The sequence below is a fragment of the Oncorhynchus kisutch genome, unplaced genomic scaffold (assembly GCF_002021735.2).
Source record: "Oncorhynchus kisutch isolate 150728-3 unplaced genomic scaffold, Okis_V2 Okis04b-Okis11a_hom, whole genome shotgun sequence".
Lineage (NCBI taxonomy): Eukaryota > Metazoa > Chordata > Actinopteri > Salmoniformes > Salmonidae > Oncorhynchus > Oncorhynchus kisutch.
In genome coordinates this window covers 3,491,523-3,510,405 of record NW_022261981.1, presented here as the reverse complement: position 1 = coordinate 3,510,405, position 18,883 = coordinate 3,491,523, and the positions used below count along the sequence as shown (strand labels likewise).

Here is an 18,883-nt window from a genome sequence, read left to right as displayed (position 1 = left end):
TCAAGTCTAGACACAATCATACGTGGAATACAGTGGAGGCTGCTGAGGGGAGGACGGCTCATAATAATGGCTGGGATGGAGCAAATGGAATGGCATCAAACACTTGGAAACCATGTATTTGAAATCATTCCGCTCCAGCTGTTACCACGAGCCTGTCCTCCCCAATTAAGGTGCCACCAACCTTCTGTGATGGAATGGCTGGGAGTCCCTGAGGTGAGGTCTGAAAACCACTCGTCTAAAAGACCGAACTGATTCTACGCTTTGCGAATGTGTCGGGGCCTGTTGACTTTTTTGTGTTTTTAATAATATTTCCACACAAACCATGTTTCACTTAGAGGATGAAATAACACTGAAATTGTGAAAATGATGATAATGTCCTTTTAGTGTAAAAGCTTTAATTAAACGCTTGGATTGTTTTTTTGCATGTTCAGGTGGGATGGAGTTTTTGGCCATCAGCATGACATCACAATCGGATCTGATTATTCTGACCTATCACCAGTCATCTCTTATTTGCATATGTATCCTCCTCCTTTGAAGGACACGCCCACACGATCAGACTCAGCATTCCCCTAGCAAGAGGAGGCTCGGGGGAAATAAATTATAAAATATATTTATTTTTGAGAAATGAACCGTGATTTATTAAACCTAATGTGATTTTAAATGTGAAATTAAAAAGCCTGCACAGGGCTTTAATTGTTGAAACATGTTGAATCATCTTTGTGTTAAATCAGTGTTGAATTGTCTTTTTTAATCCTCTTTTTTTTCTAAGGTATGTTTTGTTGTTCTCGGTTTAGGATACTCAATTTATTTATTAATTTCGTCCTTCCTTCCTCCATTCAAGGTCCTTTTCCCCTCCAAGCGCTTCTGGTCCAAACTGGCTCCTAGTCAGGCCTACTGGAACCGCCAGCAACAGAGACTGGACCTCCAACACAACCCCATCCTCGCCTCCTCCAATAGTAACAACACTAGCAATGATGATGTCAGACCTGTCCCTGATTGGCTCAACGACACGGGGCTGAACCCTGACCCCTGCCAACCGAACTACAGAGTCACCACTCACGTGAAAGATTACAATTCCCTACCTCCTCGTTTTAAAGACTTCCTGCTCTACATGCGCTGTCGGTCGTACCCTCTAGTGGTGGACCAGCCTCACGTCTGCCAAAAGACCCGGAGAGGGGAGCCGCCCTTCCTCCTACTGGCCGTCAAATCCCTCGCTCCTCACTTTGACCGCCGCCAGGCCATCCGCCAGTCGTGGGGTCGAGCCGGCGTCCTCGCCAACCGGACGGTTGTCACGGTGTTCCTGCTCGGCAACACCACGGCCGTGGACCACCACCCAGATCTGTCGGAGATGCTGCGCTATGAGAACGCTCACCACAGCGACATCCTGCAGGTATCAAGAATATACACGTTAATGTTCTCGGGGTGTCAATAATAGACACGTTAATGTCCTCGGGGTGTCAATAATTGACACGTTAATGTCCTCGGGGTGTCAATAATATATATATATATCTATCGGTTACTTTAAAGGGGACTTTATGGGAAAACACCCTAAAATGTTGGGAGGGGGTGGGGGGTTATAAGCTGACATAGAATTGTTTTAAGTTGGTCATACCGTGGATCATTTAGCTATTTGTTTTTTAAATTTTAGGACCCCTTTAGGTATAAAAAAAAATATACATTTTAAAAATGATTTGATAAAATATTGAATTTGTCCTTTTACTACCAAATCCACCACCAAACAGATCTCTATCTGAAACTGGTAGATTTTGATGGGGGTTCATGTTATTATGTTACATAGATTGACACACCGCTTCATCAGTCGACAAGGGGGGTGTGTTTAAATATAATATGGTATTTGTGTGGTGATGTATGGTGTCTTTAGAACTCACTGACTGGTCCACAATGTTGGTTTTGATCTGTAATACAGTTGGAAGTCGGACGTTTACATACACCTTCGCCAAATACATTTAAACTCAGTAAAAGTTCCCTGTCTTACGTCAGTTAGGATCACCACTTTATTTTAAGAATGTGAAATGTCAGAATAATATTAAAGAGAAATGATTTATTTCAGCTTTTTATTTATTTCATCACATTCCCACTGGGTCAGAAGTTTACATACATTCAATTAGTATTTGGTAGTGTTGCCTTTTTAATTTGTTTAACTTGGGTCAAACGCTTCGGGGAGCCTTCCACAAGCTTCCCACAATAAGTTGGGTGAATGTTGGCCCATTCCTCACAGAGAGGGTATAACTGAGTCAGGTTTGTAGGCCTCTTTGCTCGCACATGCTTTTTCAGTTCTGCCCACAAACAGTTCTACTTTTATTTCATCAGACCAGAGGACATTTCTCCAAAAAAGTACGATCTTTGTCCCCATGTGCAGTTGCAAACCGTAGTCTGGCTTTTTTATGCCGGTTTTGGAGCAGTGGCTTCTTCCTTGCTGAGCGGCCTTTCAGGTTATGTCGATATAGGACTCTCTTTACTGTGGATATAGATACTTTTGTACCTGTTTCCTCCAGCATCTTCACAAGGTCCTTTGCTGTTGTTCTGGGATTGATTTGCCCTTTTCTCACCAAAGAACGTTCATCTCTAGGAGACAGAACGCGTCTCCTTCCTGAGCGGTATGACGGCTGCGTGGTCCCATGGTGTTTATACTTGCACACTATTGTTTGTATAGATGAACGTGGTACCTTCAGGCATTTGGAAATTGATCCCAAGGATGAACCACACTTGTGGAGGTCTACAATTTTTTTCAGGTACACCTCCCAATTGACTCAAATTGTGTCAATTAGCCAATCAGAAGCTTCTAAAGCTCTACATAATTTTCTGGAATTTTCTGAGCTGTTTAAAGGCACAGTTAACTTAGTGTATGTTTGACCTACTGGAATTGTGATACAGTGAAATAATCTGTCTGTAAACAATTGTTGTAAAAATTACTTGTCATGCACAAAGTAGATGTCCTAACCGCCAAAACTATATTTTGTTAACAAGAAATTTGAAAAACAAGTTTTAATGACTACAACCTAAGTGTATGTAAACTTCTGACTTCAACTGTATGTCTTGTCCAATGTTGCAGTATTGTTGTGACACAGGGATACTCAGACTCTTAGTGTGCTGACATGTAAAATAGGATAAACAGTGGAATAATGAACCAAATACTCAAATCTGTATGTAGTATATTTTGTTGTTGTATAATAATAATAGTTTTAACTCTACCCCCAGTGGGACTACCGGGACTCGTTCTTCAACCTGACCGTCAAGGAGGTGCTCTTCCTGGACTGGATGACCACACGCTGCCCTGGAGCTCAGTTCGTCTTTAAAGGGGACGATGACGTCTTTGTCAATACGTTGAGGATCCTGGCCTTCCTCAAGGGCCTCACGGGGCCCCGGGCAAGGGACCTGTTTGTAGGGGATGTGATCACCAACGCGGGGCCAAACAGGGATAAAAAGGTGAAGTACTTCATCCCAGAGAGTTTGTTCGTTGGCAAGTACCCGCCATACGCGGGCGGAGGGGGGTATCTGTACTCCGGGGACCTGGCCAGGCGGCTGCACGGAGCCTCGCAGCACGTACCTCTCTACCCCATTGACGACGTCTACACAGGGATGTGTCTGAGGAAACTGGGGCTGGGGCCGGAGAAACATAAAGGCTTCAAGACGTTTGACATTGAGGAGAAGTACAGGAGGAACCCGTGTGCCTATAAGGGTCTGATGCTGGTACACAGCCGGACACCGCAGGAGATGATCCAGATCTGGGCCTGGCTCAACGACCCCAACTTGACCTGTCAGTAACTTCCCAGCCCGTCTCCATTTTGACTTCAGAAACCGGGGACAACAGGTGTCGGTGGCCATTTTTTTATTTGAGCTGTCAGTAACCAGGGAAGACAGGTGACTTAAACTGTCGGTAACTGCCTGGACCAGACACCACGACAGGCGGCCATTTTGTTATGCTGGTTGTTATAGTAACGCTGTGAGAGGGCAGTGGCCATTGTTTTGTGACACTTGGTAGGGTTGTTACATTCTAAAGGTCAGACACAATTTTTATTTAATTTTTTAGGGAAGGATTATTACTCTTGGAGGATCCGTCGAACATTGGCAGCTTTAATGTTGTTATTATCATGTTTGTTGATGCTAGTTAACCGTCTTCAAAGTTGAATCTTGGATGAACATTTCGGGTTTTGAATCACAAGATAAAGAGGGCGTGACTCTGTGATGGCGGTACGATGGCAGACCAACGTGTCTCTGGGCTTTCTAAATGGTCGTCATGGCGTTATGATGGTCAACGTGTCTCTGAGCTTTCTAAATGGTCGTCATGGCGTTATGATGGTCAACGTGTCTCTGAGCTTTCTAAATGGTCGTCATGACGTTATGAGGGTCAACGTGTCTCTGAGCTTTCTAAATGGTCGTCATGACGTTATGAGGGTCAACGTGTCTCTGAGCTTTCTAAATGGTCGTCATGGCGTTATGATGGTCAAGTCTGATGGATCTTTCATGATTCCCTGCTGTGTGTCTGACAGCACAAAGAGTCTGTACCATGTTGTATTATGAGGAGTTGGAGACAGAGGAGTCTGATCCCAGATCTGTTTTGGTGTGAAAATGACCCTAAGAGTTGGCACAAACTGATCTGGAAGCTAGGCTAATGGATGAGTTCTCAGCTGGTCTGGGCCGTGCTAGATAAAGATGTTTGGTCGTTCTGTTGGAGAATGTAACTTGGGAATGTAAATAAAATTAAAAGAGCACATGTTGAACTTTAAAAACAAACCCGTTTCCCTGAAGAGATCTGACTGATGGACCTTAATGATGACACTTTAACACTGTGTCTGACTGATGGACCTTAATGATGACACTTTAACACTGTGTCTGACTGATGGACCTTAATGATGACACTTTAACACTGTGTCTGACTGATGGACCTTAATGATGACACTTTAACACTGTGTCTGACTGATGGACCTTAAGGATGACACTTTAACACTGTGTCTGACTGATGGACCTTAAGGATGACACTTTAACACTGTGTCTGACTGATGGACCTTAATGATGACACTTTAACACTGTGTCTGACTGATGGACCTTAATGATGACACTTTAACACTGTGTCTGACTGATGGACCTTAATGATGACACTTTAACACTGTGTCTGACTGATGGACCTTAATGATGACACTTTAACACTGTGTCTGACTGATGGACCTTAATGATGACACTTTAACACTGTGTCTGACTGATGGACCTTAAGGATGACACTTTAACACTGTGTCTGACTGATGGACCTTAATGATGACACTTTAACACTGTGTCTGACTGATGGACCTTAATGATGACACTTTAACACTGTGTCTGACTGATGGACCTTAATGATGACACTTTAACACTGTGTCTGACTGATGGACCTTAATGATGACACTTTAACACTGTGTGTCTGACTGATGGACCTTAATGATGACACTTTAACACTGTGTGTCTGACTGATGGACCTTAATGATGACACTTTAACACTGTGTGTCTGACTGCACAAAGAGCTTTCAAAATGCTGTAAAACAGTGACTATAGTAAGTGCCAAATAAACTAACAGGGTTGACTGTAACAGGGTTGACTGTAACAGGGTTGACTGTAACAGGGTTGACTGTAACAGGGTTGACGAGTTCATGTTAAATCAGCCATAAATCTCTTTGTGACCAGGGGGAATGGAAGATTGTTGTGTGCGACAGGGAGGGCTTCTTTTTTTTAAATCTATATATTTCTGGGTAACATGTAACGTGTTCTGCTCAACCCGCCTCAGGTTTCCACCACAAAACATCAGAAAATGTACCAAAAGAGCAGAACCAGCTCACCTGCTTTTACACTGATTTGACTGTTCGATGTCCAATGTTGCTTTTGGAAAAAATAATATTTAAGAAGGAATAGTTTCAACATTATTTAAACGAGGGTTCAGTTCATGTAACAGGGTTGACCTATAAAATCAGGGACAGGTTTTTTATTTTATTTTAACCTTTAAAATAATTCACTAATCATATTAAATGAATTAATCTCTATAAATGACTTTGTGAAAGCAACAAAAGTAACTAGGTCTTTACAACGTTGGTGAAAACCTTTTGGGGTTGAAGTGTCCGGCAACAGTTGCTACATCCAGTAACTGATAAATACCTCATGAGCTCAACTGTCACCACATCAGTCCTTCCATCCACAGCCCTGTCTGGTTCTTCAGCCCAGTCCCTCAGCTTTTCACCAAAACAGGGGCGGGGAGTTCATTTATATATATATATTTTTTTACTGCTGATTGCAGCTTTAAGTGGGTTAGAATCTAGCCAAAATAGTGACTTTTTATGTCACTGTAGCAAGTCTTTTCATATTAAAAGTCTGATTCTGTGGTCTATATTAAAGGAACTGTTAAAATAGAGTTTTGGTGGACAGTTGTAACTGAAACATCGAAGGGATGCAGAAGAAACTCTGTTCAGCGTTGCTTCAGGGCCTCCTTGTGAGCCGGACATCTTCATTTAACAACGATACCGTCAAGCTGAACTGGCTGGTTTATAGCATATTTTCACAAAGACAACTATCATCCCCCCCCCCCCCCTCCACAAACTATAAACAAAGATAAAGCTGGAACCGTAACCAAGGCGATTGGCTCGTGGGTCATTCATGTTCTGTAACGGTGTTTACAGCCAGATCAGAGAAATACAGTTTTATTTATCCACAATCATTACTGTTCTTGTCAGATGGTAAAAAAAAAACATGTCAAAGGTCAAATCCAGTTTGTTCTAGTCCACCGCTGCCTTAAAGGTTTATAGGAAGACGAGTGTTAAGACGCTACAAGATTTACTTCAGTTTATGTCCGAGAATTTCCATTATTGAAATGTTGATGTAAGTAACATTTTGATCTCCTCGCAGTGATCTGCATCTAGGACGATCTAGGACGATCTAGGACGATCTGGGACGATCTAGGACGATCTAGGACGATCTGGGACGATCTAGCCCAAAGAGCTGTATGTTTTTACAAGGTGTTTATTTATCAACCAATGTATTCATCAACTGTCTGCTCAACTTCTTATTGGGTGACAATTATAGTACATTTTTGTTTTTGTGTATTTTACTGTTGAAAGAAATGGATGTTGAATAAGTTACATATATACACTGTGCCCAGGTCAGGAATGACTCGCGTCAATTAATATATCTATATGCTGTACGTAGTGGGGTGTTGTGCCGGGAAGACAGGCTGTACGTAGTGGGGTGTTGTGCCGGGAAGACAGGCTGTACGTAGAGGGGTGTTGTGCCGGGAAGACAGGCTGTACGTAGTGGGGTGTTGTGCCGGGAAGACAGGCTGTACGTAGTGGGGTGTTGTGCCGGGAAGACAGGCTGTACGTAGAGGGGTGTTGTGCCGGGAAGACAGGCTGTACGTAGAGGGGTGTTGTGCCGGGAAGACAGGCTGTACGTAGAGGGGTGTTGTGCCGGGAAGACGGGCTGTACGTAGAGGGGTGTTGTGCCGGGAAGACGGGCTGTACGTATAGGGGTGTTGTGCCGGGAAGACGGGCTGTACGTAGAGGGGTGTTGTGCCGGGAAGACGGGCTGTACGTATAGGGGTGTTGTGCCGGGAAGACAGGCTGTACGTATAGGGGTGTTGTGCCGGGAAGACAGGCTGTACGTAGAGGGGCGTTGTGCCGGGAAGACAGGCTGTACGTAGAGGGGCGTTGTGAAGGGAAGACAGGCTGTACGTATAGGGGTGTTGTGCCGGGAAGACAGGCTGTACGTATAGGGGTGTTGTGCCGGGAAGACAGGCTGTACGTATAGGGGTGTTGTGCCGGGAAGACAGGCTGTACGTAGAGGGGTGTTGTGCCGGGAAGACAGGCTGTACGTAGAGGGGTGTTGTGCCGGGAAGACAGGCTGTACGTAGAGGGGTGTTGTGCCGGGAAGACAGGCTGTACGTAGAGGGGTGTTGTGCCGGGAAGACAGGCTGTACGTAGAGGGGCGTTGTGAAGGGAAGACAGGCTGTACGTAGAGGGGTGTTGTGCCGGGAAGACAGGCTGTACGTAGAGGGGTGTTGTGTCGGGAAGACAGGCTGTACGTAGTGGGGTGTTGTGCCGGGAAGACAGGCTGTACGTAGAGGGGTGTTGTGCCGGGAAGACAGGCTGTACGTAGAGGGGCGTTGTGAAGGGAAGACAGGCTGTACGTAGAGGGGTGTTGTGCCGGGAAGACAGGCTGTACGTAGAGGGGTGTTGTGCCGGGAAGACAGGCTGTACGTAGAGGGGTGTTGTGCCGGGAAGACAGGCTGTACGTATAGGGGTGTTGTGCCGGGAAGACAGGCTGTACGTAGAGGGGTGTTGTGCCGGGAAGACAGGCTGTACGTAGAGTGGTGTTGTGCCGGGAAGACAGGCTGTACGTTGAGGGGTGTTGTGCCGGGAAGACAGGCTGTACGTAGAGTGGTGTTGTGCCGGGAAGACAGGCTGTACGTAGAGGGGCAGGAAAACCAGTCATTGTCTCTGTCTTAATAATAATATTTGTAACATGCAAATACACATCTGAGCCTCATTCAGTCTGCAGTTGAAAACGTTGTGGAGCGTTGCAGACATAAATATCATGAATAGAGCTTTGTGATTCCTCATCCTGCAGGTCAGAGAGGCATGTTAGTTCTACAAAAAAAATATATCTGAACATTCCACAACAGTGTGCTCTGCTGAACGCAGCCCTGTTGTTTACAATTAATCTGCCACATTGATAATGATCCATTCCCCCTGGGGGGGGGGGGGCCTCTGTGAGGGCAGGGCCTCTTCTTCAAAGAGGGCGGAAGTCAGTCTCCAAAGACCTCTCTGTTAGACTGTCCAATGTGTACAATAAAAGAGTTGGTGCTGTTTTATTGAAAACAGTGAATCTGATCAACCGTTTTATGTTCAGTTTGCAGCAAAACAAATCTTAACCCCGATTTCATTGCAACCTCGTAGAGACACGCCTCCATAATTCTGCTAGAACCAATGAAATGACTCCCCTGTTTGCCTGGGTCAGTGTACAGGGCCGTATTCCTCTAGTCCTGAGATCCTGTTGAATTCTTCCTTCAGTCCTTTCTTGGTGATTTACATCTGGTCTGTCGTGTGGTTGTTTTCTCTCCATCACATCTCTGTCAACAGACCCTGTCAAATCAGAACAATTATTATGGAAGGAAGGAAGGAGGCATTTGTAGAAATATAACCGGGCTGAATATCTGGTACAGCCTAATGGTGCTGAGTTCTCTCTGAACTGTACTGGTCCAATAACTTTTGGAACGTAAACCTAAATTGTTCAAAGCTATTTTCAATGGTGTACCCAAATGAACACGCCTCAGAAGTGTAAGCTAAGAAGCTCACAAATTAGTTTTTCCTAGGAGATTTTGGGGCGTGATACTAGTTATTCCTGCCATAAAGTCGTTAACCTTGTCCATTTCTTCAATTCATCTTCTTAAAATTTTATTTTAAACCTTCACCACACTGCTAACCTTATGCCTAACCTTAACCACACTGCTAACCTTATGCCTAACCTTCACCACACTGCTAACCTTATGCCTAACCTTCACCACACTGCTAACCTTATGCCTAACCTTAACCACACTGCTAACCTTATGCCTAACCGTAACCACACTGCTAACCTTATGCCTAACCTTAAATTAACACCAAAAAATAAAAATGTTATTTTGATGAATTTTTACGATCTAGACCATTGACTTTGACTCCGTAAAAATCTCCTAGGGAAAACAAATATGCAAGCAGCTCTCATGTCCTGTGAGGGTCATTTGAATTCCTGTTTCCCTGGCGTTCAGTGGGACTTACTGTAGGTCTCAGCACCAGTCAAACCAAAAACAGTGACAGGATGTCGCCCACGCATGTCCTGTCAGGTGGTTAGAGTAGGGTGGAGAATGTTTACATGTGTAAATGTATACATAATGTATATTATTTATAATCCTGATTTAAAAACATTTTATTTTGTATTTTTTTAAGTCTATGCTATGCCGGTATGATTCGAGCTACTGCATTAGGCTTTCAGTATATCACATTGTTATTTATCTGACTGAGGCTGAAATTCAGGCACTTGGTGACTTCCTGTTAATATCTCTTCTGTTATGTCTAATATCGCCTCTGTTTCTCGTCTCGCGTCTCTTTGGTCAGTTGTCCGGTTTTTCCAAGGCCTTGATGAAAGATGAACATTAATTAATTCTCCTCATTTCTGTTTGAATGTAAAATATTCCTCTATTGCGACACAACTGAACAAAAAATATAAACGCAACATGTAAACACAAAAATCCGTTAGGCGGCTTTTGGTAGAGATATTCAATTCTCGTGCAACAGCTGTGGTGGACATTCCTGTAGTCACCATGCCAATTGCACACTCCCTCATAACTTGAGACATCTGTGACATTGTGTTGTGTGACAAAACCGCACATTTTATAGTAGCCTTTATTGTCCCCAGCACAAGGTGCACATGTGTAATGATGATGCTGATTTAATCAGCTTCTTGATATGTCACACCTGCCAGCTGGATGGATTACCTTTGCAAAGGACAAATACTCACTAACAGGGATGTAAATGAATTTGTGCACAAAATGAGAGAAGCTTTTTGTGCGTATGGAACATTTCAGGGATCTTTTATTTCAGCTCATGAAACATGGCACCAATACTTTACATGTTGCATTTATATTTTTGTTCTGTATACATATTGGTACTCTAGAGTGTTGTCTATTTTCAATGGTCCAAACCCTTGATTCCCTTGGTTATGAAACATTACAAAATCATCAATCCCATTATTGTTGATGTCCTCTCTCCTGACCATAACATTCCTGTAATCTGTTGGAATTGTGTATGACTTAGTGTTGCAAAATTCCAGTAACTTTTTTCCCAAATTCCCATATTCTCTAGAAATCCAGGTTGGAGGGAACAAGGAAGAAATCTAGCATTTTCCAACCAGGATTCCTGGAAAGTTACCCGGGAATATGGGGAAAGTTACCCGGGAATATGGGGAAAGTTACCCGGGAATATGGGGAAAGTTACCCGGGAATATGGGGAAAGTTACCCGGGAATATGGGGAAAGTTACCCGGGAATATGGGGAAAGTTACCCGGGAATATGGGGAAAGTTACCCGGGAATATGGGGAAAGTTACCCGGGAATATGGGGAAAGTTACCCGGGAATATGGGGAAAGTTACCCGGGAATATGGGGAAAGTTACCCGAAATGTTTATTTTTATTATAAAATATGTTTTGCAACACGACGAGTTGATTTGGACGCATTCTGCACAGTGGATATATGTATATATTATATACCAACACATGCCTTTTGTTTCTCCTTACCCATTTAAGTCAGTTTGATGTGTTTTCCACCTGTGGTTTCTCAGAGCTGTGCCATGTGTGGTTCTGTTGCTATGACTAGATTATTATTATTATTTCCAATAAAGAATATTTTGCTGTTTTTGTAGATGGTGTTGGATAATGGTGTTATTGAAGAAATGCTATCCCTGTTTTTTAGATTTGTACAAACTTATAATATCCCAGATGTTCTGTTTGTATGTTTTTAAACTCCCGTAGCCGCTGGTAAAGATTCTTCTAGTTATTTTAATTCTATATTCAGCCACTGAATAAGATAAGCAGCAGCTGAGTGATGTTTGTAAACTACTTTCAGGCTGGTAGCAAAAGGCCCACACATTGAGATGACCCGAGGTGAGAACAAAAACACAGTTGATTTTTTGTTCTACAGCTCTCATTTATGAAATGGATGGTTATGTAAAAATATTTTGAGGTTCAGTGGTTGAGGGTAGATCTAGTCTGTAGTGACCTCCTATTGAAAAGATGTGGTAGTGTATTTAGAGACCTCTGTAGGAAAGATGTGGTAGTGTATTTAGAGACCTCTGTAGGAAAGATGTGGTAGTGTATTTAGAGACCTCTGTAGGAAAGATGTGGTAGTGTATTTAGTGACCTCTGTAGGAAAGATGTGGTAGTGTATTTAGTGACCTCTAGGAAAGATGTGGTAGTGTATTTAGTGACCTCTGTAGGAAAGATGTGGTAGTGTATTTAGTGACCTCTAGGAAAGATGTGGTAGTGTATTTAGTGACCTCTAGGAAAGATGTGGTAGTGTATTTAGTGACCTCTAGGAAAGATGTGGTAGTGTATTTAGTGACCTCTAGGAAAGATGTGGTAGTGTATTTAGTGACCTCTAGGAAAGATGTGAAAGTGTATTTTGTGTGACTTCTTGGAAAGAGTGTATTTAGAGACCTCTGTAGGAAAGATGTGGTAGTGTATTTAGTGTGACTTGGAAAGATGTGGTAGTGTATTTAGAGACCTCTAGGAAAGATGTGGTAGTGTATTTAGTGTGACTTCTTGGAAAGAGTGTATTTAGAGACCTCTAGGAAAGATGTGAAAGTGTATTTTGTGTGACTTCTTGGAAAGAGTGTATTTAGAGACCTCTGTAGGAAAGATGTGGTCATGTATTTAGTGTGACTTTTTGGAAAGATGTGGTAGTGTATTTAGAGACCTCTGTAGGAAAGATGTGGTAATGTATTTAGTGTGACTTGGAAAGATGTGGTTGTGTAGCCTTACTGTCCTCAGCACAAGGTGCACCTGTGTAATGATCATGCTGTTTTAATCAGCTTCGTGATATGCAACACCTGTCAGGTGGATAGTGAGCATTTCTCTTTTGGCAAGATAATCTAACAGGGAGGAATAAGCTTTGGAATCTTTTTCAGCTCAAGAAACATGGGAACAACTCTTTACGTGGGTTTTATATTAAACATCTTATAATACAACTAAATAAATCAAATATATTGGAAACTGTTTCCACTGGACAGTTCTCACCACCAGGGGGCAGAAGTGATGTGGATGTTAATTCACGTCAAGACTACAGAGGAACATACACACATCTGAGAAATGTTTTGGTTGTTCCCAAAACAGGTGGCAAGTTGGTATGTCCCTAACATCCACATCAATACCATCTCATCCTGTTCCATCTAGATGATATTTCCCTATAACATCCACATCAATACCATCTCATCCTGTTCCATCTAGATGATATTTCCCTATAACATCCACATCAATACCATCTCATCCTGTTCCATCTAGATGATGTCATTTTGATGGCAACATGTCAGCTTGTAACATTACCACATAACAACAGGGTGATGAGAGTTCTTTGAGAGTAGAGCTGCAGTTACCTTCCCTGTCAATGACTCTCAAACACACACACACATCTAAGTCCTTCATACACCTTCCTAACACCGTAGTTTAAGAAAATACACACACACACACACCTCGTCATCAGCCTCACCCTCATCACATCATTTTGGGAGGTGGTTGCCACGACGACCGTCTCTGAGGACACTGCTAATTCACCCTGGTTCAGATGATCGAGCCCCAGAGCTCTCTTCTTTCTCTCGCCCTCTTTCTCTCTCCCTGGAATGTCTAAACAGCTAGAGGATGAGATAAGAAGTGAATAAGCAACATGGATGAAGTATGTCAGAGAGGCGAAAACAAAACAAATAAACAGAAGCTGCTTAGTCCTGGTTGATCTGGGCTTCATTATCCAAGAGAAACGCTGATCTCTCTTCTCAGAGCCCCATTTAGAAGCTACTTAGTCTTTGTTGATCTGGGCTTCATTATCCAAGAGAAACGCTGATCTCTCTTCTCAGAGCCCCATTTAGAAGCTACTTAGTCTTTGTTGATCTGGGCTTCATTATCCAAGAGAAACGCTGATCTCTCTTCTCAGAGCCCCATTTAGAAGCTACTTAGTCTTTGTTGATCTGGGCTTCATTATCCAAGAGAAACGCTGATCTCTCTTCTCAGAGCCCCATTTAGAAGCTACTTAGTCCTTGTTGATCTGGGCTTCATTATCCAAGAGAAACGCTGATCTCTCTTCTCAGAGCCCCATTTAGAAGCTACTTAGTCCTTGTTGATCTGGGCTTCATTATCCAAGAGAACCACTGATCTCTCTCTTCTCAGAGCCCCATTTAGAAGCTGCTTAGTCCTGGTTGATCTGGGCTTCATTATCCAAGAGAACCACCGATCTCTCTTCTCAGAGCCCCACATTTTCCATCCTTCCTTTCTTGGAAGTTGATGTGGCTGGAAGTCAATCCAACGCACCATAACAATGTCTTTGTTTTCACTACTAGGACTACAGCCTGTGTGCAGACACACACACACACACACACACACACAACTGTCTAGGATTCCAACCTGCCTGCTGGCCCCTGTACTGGTAGAGAATGGGAGGGACCACAGAGTTATTCCATCACTGTCTCGTATTCCACTTTCCTTTCCAACAGCCTTGTCTTTCTCTTTTTTATGTTCACATTAAACTTGGCCCACTGCGAAGGCTTGGAATGTACTTTTGGCGCTGTGGCTGTAACTGACTAACTGACTGTCTAACTCTGTCTCTAACTGTCTGTCTGGAACTGACTTTCTGTAACTGTCTGTAACTGTCTTTGTGACTGTCTGTGCACTTCCACGTGGAATTGGAGGGCCTCTCAGTCACTCTTTCTCCCTCTTCCTTTATTTATGAAAGGAGGTCAAGTTATATACACAGGAAATGAGATGCTGATCCTGATGCTTCAGTGGGGCTTTCTATCTATTTTCTCTCTCCTCTTTCTCCTCTCTTCTCTCTTTCTCTCTCCTTTGTTCTCTCTCTCTTCTCTCTCTCTTTCTCTCTCCTCTTTCTCTCTCCTCTTTCTCTCTCCTCTTTCTCTCTCCTCTTTCTCTCTCCTCTTTCTCTCTCCTCTTTCTCTCTCCTCTTTCTCTCTCCTCTTTCTCTCTCCTCTTTCTCTCTCCTCTTTCTCTCTCCTCTTTCTCTCTCCTCTTTCTCTCTCCTCTTTCTCTCTTTCTCTCTCTCTCTACTCTTTCTCTCTCCTCTCTCTCCTGCCTCTTCTCTCTCTTTCTCTCTCTTTCTCTCTTTCTCTCTTTCTCTCTCCTCTCTCTTTCTCTCTCCTTTCTCTCTCCTCTCTTTCTCTCTCCTTTCTCTCTCTTTCTCTCCTCTCTCTCTCCTCTCTCTCTCTTTCTCTCTCCTCTCTCTCTTTCTCTCTCCTCTCTCTCTCTTTCTCTCTCCTCTCTCTCTTTCTCTCTCCTCTCTTTCTCTCTCCTCTCCTCTCTCTTTCTCTCTCCTCTCCTCTCTCTTTCTCTCTCCTCTCCTCTCTCTTCTCTCTCCTTTGTTCTCTCTTCTCTCTCCTTTGTTCTCTCTTCTCTCTTCCTTTCTCTCTCCTTTGTTCTCTCTTCTCTCTCTTTCTCTCCTTTCAATTCAATTTGCTTTAAGGGCATGACATAACAATGTACATATTGCCAAAGCTTACTTTGGATATTTACAATATTAAAGTAAAAAGATTCAAAATTGTCACCGGGAACATCAGTAACAACAACAACCAAGGGAATAGCATAGAGGACATGTGCAGGTTGATTGGTCTGTCAGACACTGTCCCTCAACTTATGGTAGGCAGCAATGTAGTGCGCTGCCAACCCACAGCTCTCTGCGTCCTCCCCCAACAGGACGGGTAGCCTACTCTCATCAGAGAGGTCTTCAATGTAGTGCGCTGCCAACCCACAGCTCTCTGCGTCCTCCCCCAACAGGACGGGTAGACTACTCTCATCAGAGAGGTCTTCAATGTAGTGCGCTGCCAACCCACAGCTCTCTGCGTCCTCCCCCAACAGGACGGGTAGACTACTCTCATCAGAGAGGTCTTCAATGTAGTGCGCTGCCAACCCACAGCTCTCTGCGTCCTCCCCCAACAGGACGGGTAGCCTACTCTCATCAGAGAGGTCTTTGAAACCTTGAATACAAGTTTCAAATTTGGGGAAATGACACTAATTGTTTGATTTCTTTATACATTTTATCAGGAAATGCAGCTCTGTCTCAGGTTGCACAGCCTTTCCTCTACAGGGAGACAGGTTCTGCTGTGGTGCAGTGGTTGCACAGCCTTTCCTCTATAGGGAGCCAGGTTTTCCTGTGTCTACCCTTCTCAATGGCAAGGCTGTGTTCACTGAGCCTGTACTTTGTCAAGGTTTTTCCAAGGTTTTGATCAGTAACCATGGTTAAATAGTTAGCCATGGTGTTCTGTTGATTTAGAGCCAGATAGTACTGCATTGTGCTTGTGTTTCCCAATAAGTAATGTAGTTTTGTGTTGTAATTTGGTTTATTCTGATTGATTGGATGTTCTGGTGCTGAGGTTTTAGTGTGTTAGTAGAACAGGTTTGTGAACTCAGCCCCAGGACCAGCTGGATGAGGGTCCTGAGGTTTCACTGTGTTAGTAGAACAGGTTTGTGAACTCAGCCCCAGGACCAGCTGGATGAGGGGACTCTTTTCTTTGCCCAGCTCTTGGCATTGCAGGGCTTGGTTATGATATGAGAGGGGGTCACCGTATTTTAGATGTTTCCAAAACTGAATTGTTCTTTTTTGAGTTTTTATTATAAGTGGATATTGGCCCAGTTCTGCCCTGCATGTATTGTTTGTAGTTTTCCTCTGGACATGTAGGAGAATCTAACAGAACTCTGCAGGGTTTCAATGGGGTGTTTGTCCCATTGGGTGAAATATTGTTTTGCAAGAGTACCCCCCACCTCACGGCCATAAAGTGCAATTAGTTCAATGACATTTTATTTATTTATTTATTTTACCTTTATTTAACCAGGTAGGCAAGTTGAACAAGTTCTCATTTACAATTGCGACCTGGCCAAGATAAAGCAAAGCAGTTCGACACATACAACGACACAGAGTTACACATGGAGTAAAACAAACACACAGTCAGTAATACAGTAGAAACAAGTCTATATACGATGTGAGCAAATGAGGTGAGATAAGGGAGGTAAAGGCAATAAAGGCCATGGTGGCAAAGTAAATACAATATAGCAAGTAAAACACTGGAATGGTAGTTTTGCAATGGAAGAATGTGCAAAGTAGAAATAAAAATAATGGGGTGCAAAGGAGCAAAATTAATTAATTAATTAAATACAGTTGGGAAAGAGGTAGTTGTTTGGGCTAAATTATAGGTGGGCTATGTACAGGTGCAGTAATCTGTGAGCTGCTCTGACAGTTGGTGCTTAAAGCTAGTGAGGGAGATAAGTGTTTCCAGTTTCAGAGATTTTTGTAGTTCGTTCCAGTCATTGGCAGCAGAGAACTGGAAGGAGAGGCGGCCAAAGAAAGAGTTCGTTTTGGGGGTGACTAGAGAGATATACCTGCTGGAGCGTGTGCTACAGGTGGGAGATGCTATGGTGACCAAAGAGCTGAGATAAGGGGGGACTTTACCTAGCAGGGTCTTGTAGATGACATGGAGCCAGTGGGTTTGGCGACGAGTATGAAGCGAGGGCCAGCCAACGAGAGCGTACAGGTCGCAATGGTGGGTAGTATATGGTGCTTTGGTGACAAAACGGATTGCACTGTGATAGACTGCATCCAATTTGTTGAGTAGGGTATTGGAGGCTATTTTGTAAATGACATCGCCAAAGTCGAGGATTGGTAGGATAGTCAGTTTTACAAGGGTATGTTTGGCAGCATGAGTGAAGGATGCTTTGTTGCGAAATAGGAAGCCAATTCTAGATTTAACTTTGGATTGGAGATGGAGATTTAATTAGTTTGTTTTTTAATGGTGTAGAACACAGTGCTTTCTCTCTCTCTGTTCATTCACTGTGTCATTAAGGTGTCCAGTTGAGCTTATTTTTAAACCTAAGTAATTGTAGTGTGTGCAGTATTCTATATATTTTGTACCAATTGAGAACTTTGGTCTAATTCTCTGAGATCTGGATCTTCTCTGGAAAATCATTATACAATCTTAGAATAAAAGGTGCTATCTAGAACCTAAAAGGGTTCTTCTGCTCTCCCCATTGGAGAACCCTTTGAAGAATGCTTTTTGGTTCTAGGTAGAACCCTTTTGGGTTCCATGTAGAATCTTTTCTACAGAGGCTTCTACTTAAAACCAAAAAGGGTTCTGCCTGGAATCAAAAAGAGTTCTCATATGGGGACAGGTAGAGAACCCTTATGGACCTTTTTTCCCTAAGTGAAGAAATAGTTCCCATATGAGGACAGGTAGAGAACCCTTATGGACCTCTTTTCCCTAAGTGAAGAAAGAGTTCCCATATGGGGACAGGTAGAGAACCCTTATGGACCTCTTTTCCCTAAGTGTAGGGATGCTTGTAGAAATGACTAACGACCATGTCAAGACGTTCCTTACACCCTCTGAAGATGTTTCCACTACCTGCTGTGCTTTGTCTCTGTTCCAAATGACACCCTATTCCCTATCTAGTGCACTACTTTTGACTAGGGTCCTGTTCAAAGTAGTGCACTAAATAGGGAATAAGGTGCCATTTGGGACGTAGTTTTAGGGTGACGGGGCCATTAATCTACTGGGTTTCATAAAGCAGTTCATCTTGTTGTGGAGCTGAGCCATCCTGATGACATCAGTGTGATGTCACGCAGGCTGGCAGAGAAATGCTGTGATAAACCTGTAGTACACTTTAGATAAAGAGTTCTCTCTCTCACTCACTCACTCACTCACTCACTCACTCACTCACTCACTCACTCTCACACACCACTCCGAGTCCTGAGAGGAAAGGGAGTAGCTCATTCATCACAGAGGGAATGTAATCTCCCAGGAACTACAGAGCAGCAGGACCCATTCCTCCTCCTAGTACCTCTTCCTGTCTGAGCAGACTCCTCCTACACAGCAGACTCCTCCCACACAGCAGACTCCTCCTACACAGCAGACTCCTCCTACACAGCAGACTCCTCCTATACAGAAAGCCTCTCGGCCCTCTATCTTGACCTGAAACAAGCTGCAACAAACCACATCTAGTACAATGACAAGGTATCTGGCATCACACTAACAAGGTATCTGGCATCACACTGTGTCCTGGAATGGAAAGACATTAACAAGGTATCTGGCATCACACTGTGTCCTGGAATGGAAAGACA

At 43.4% G+C, this 18,883-nt stretch overlaps 1 protein-coding gene across 1 annotated transcript in view; it reads left to right on the top strand.

Moving 5' to 3' along the window:
- LOC116359702 (N-acetyllactosaminide beta-1,3-N-acetylglucosaminyltransferase 2-like) overlaps positions 1 to 11,425 on the top strand; it is a 37,948-nt gene extending 26,523 nt beyond the window's left edge. The window contains exons 4-5 of the mRNA XM_031813009.1: positions 842 to 1,390; positions 3,220 to 11,425. Of these exons, the coding sequence (XP_031668869.1) occupies positions 842 to 1,390; positions 3,220 to 3,786 (1,116 nt within the window). The 3' untranslated portion in view covers positions 3,787 to 11,425. The remainder of the gene's footprint in view (positions 1 to 841; positions 1,391 to 3,219) is intronic.
- The last annotated feature ends 7,458 nt before the right edge of the window (positions 11,426 to 18,883 follow it).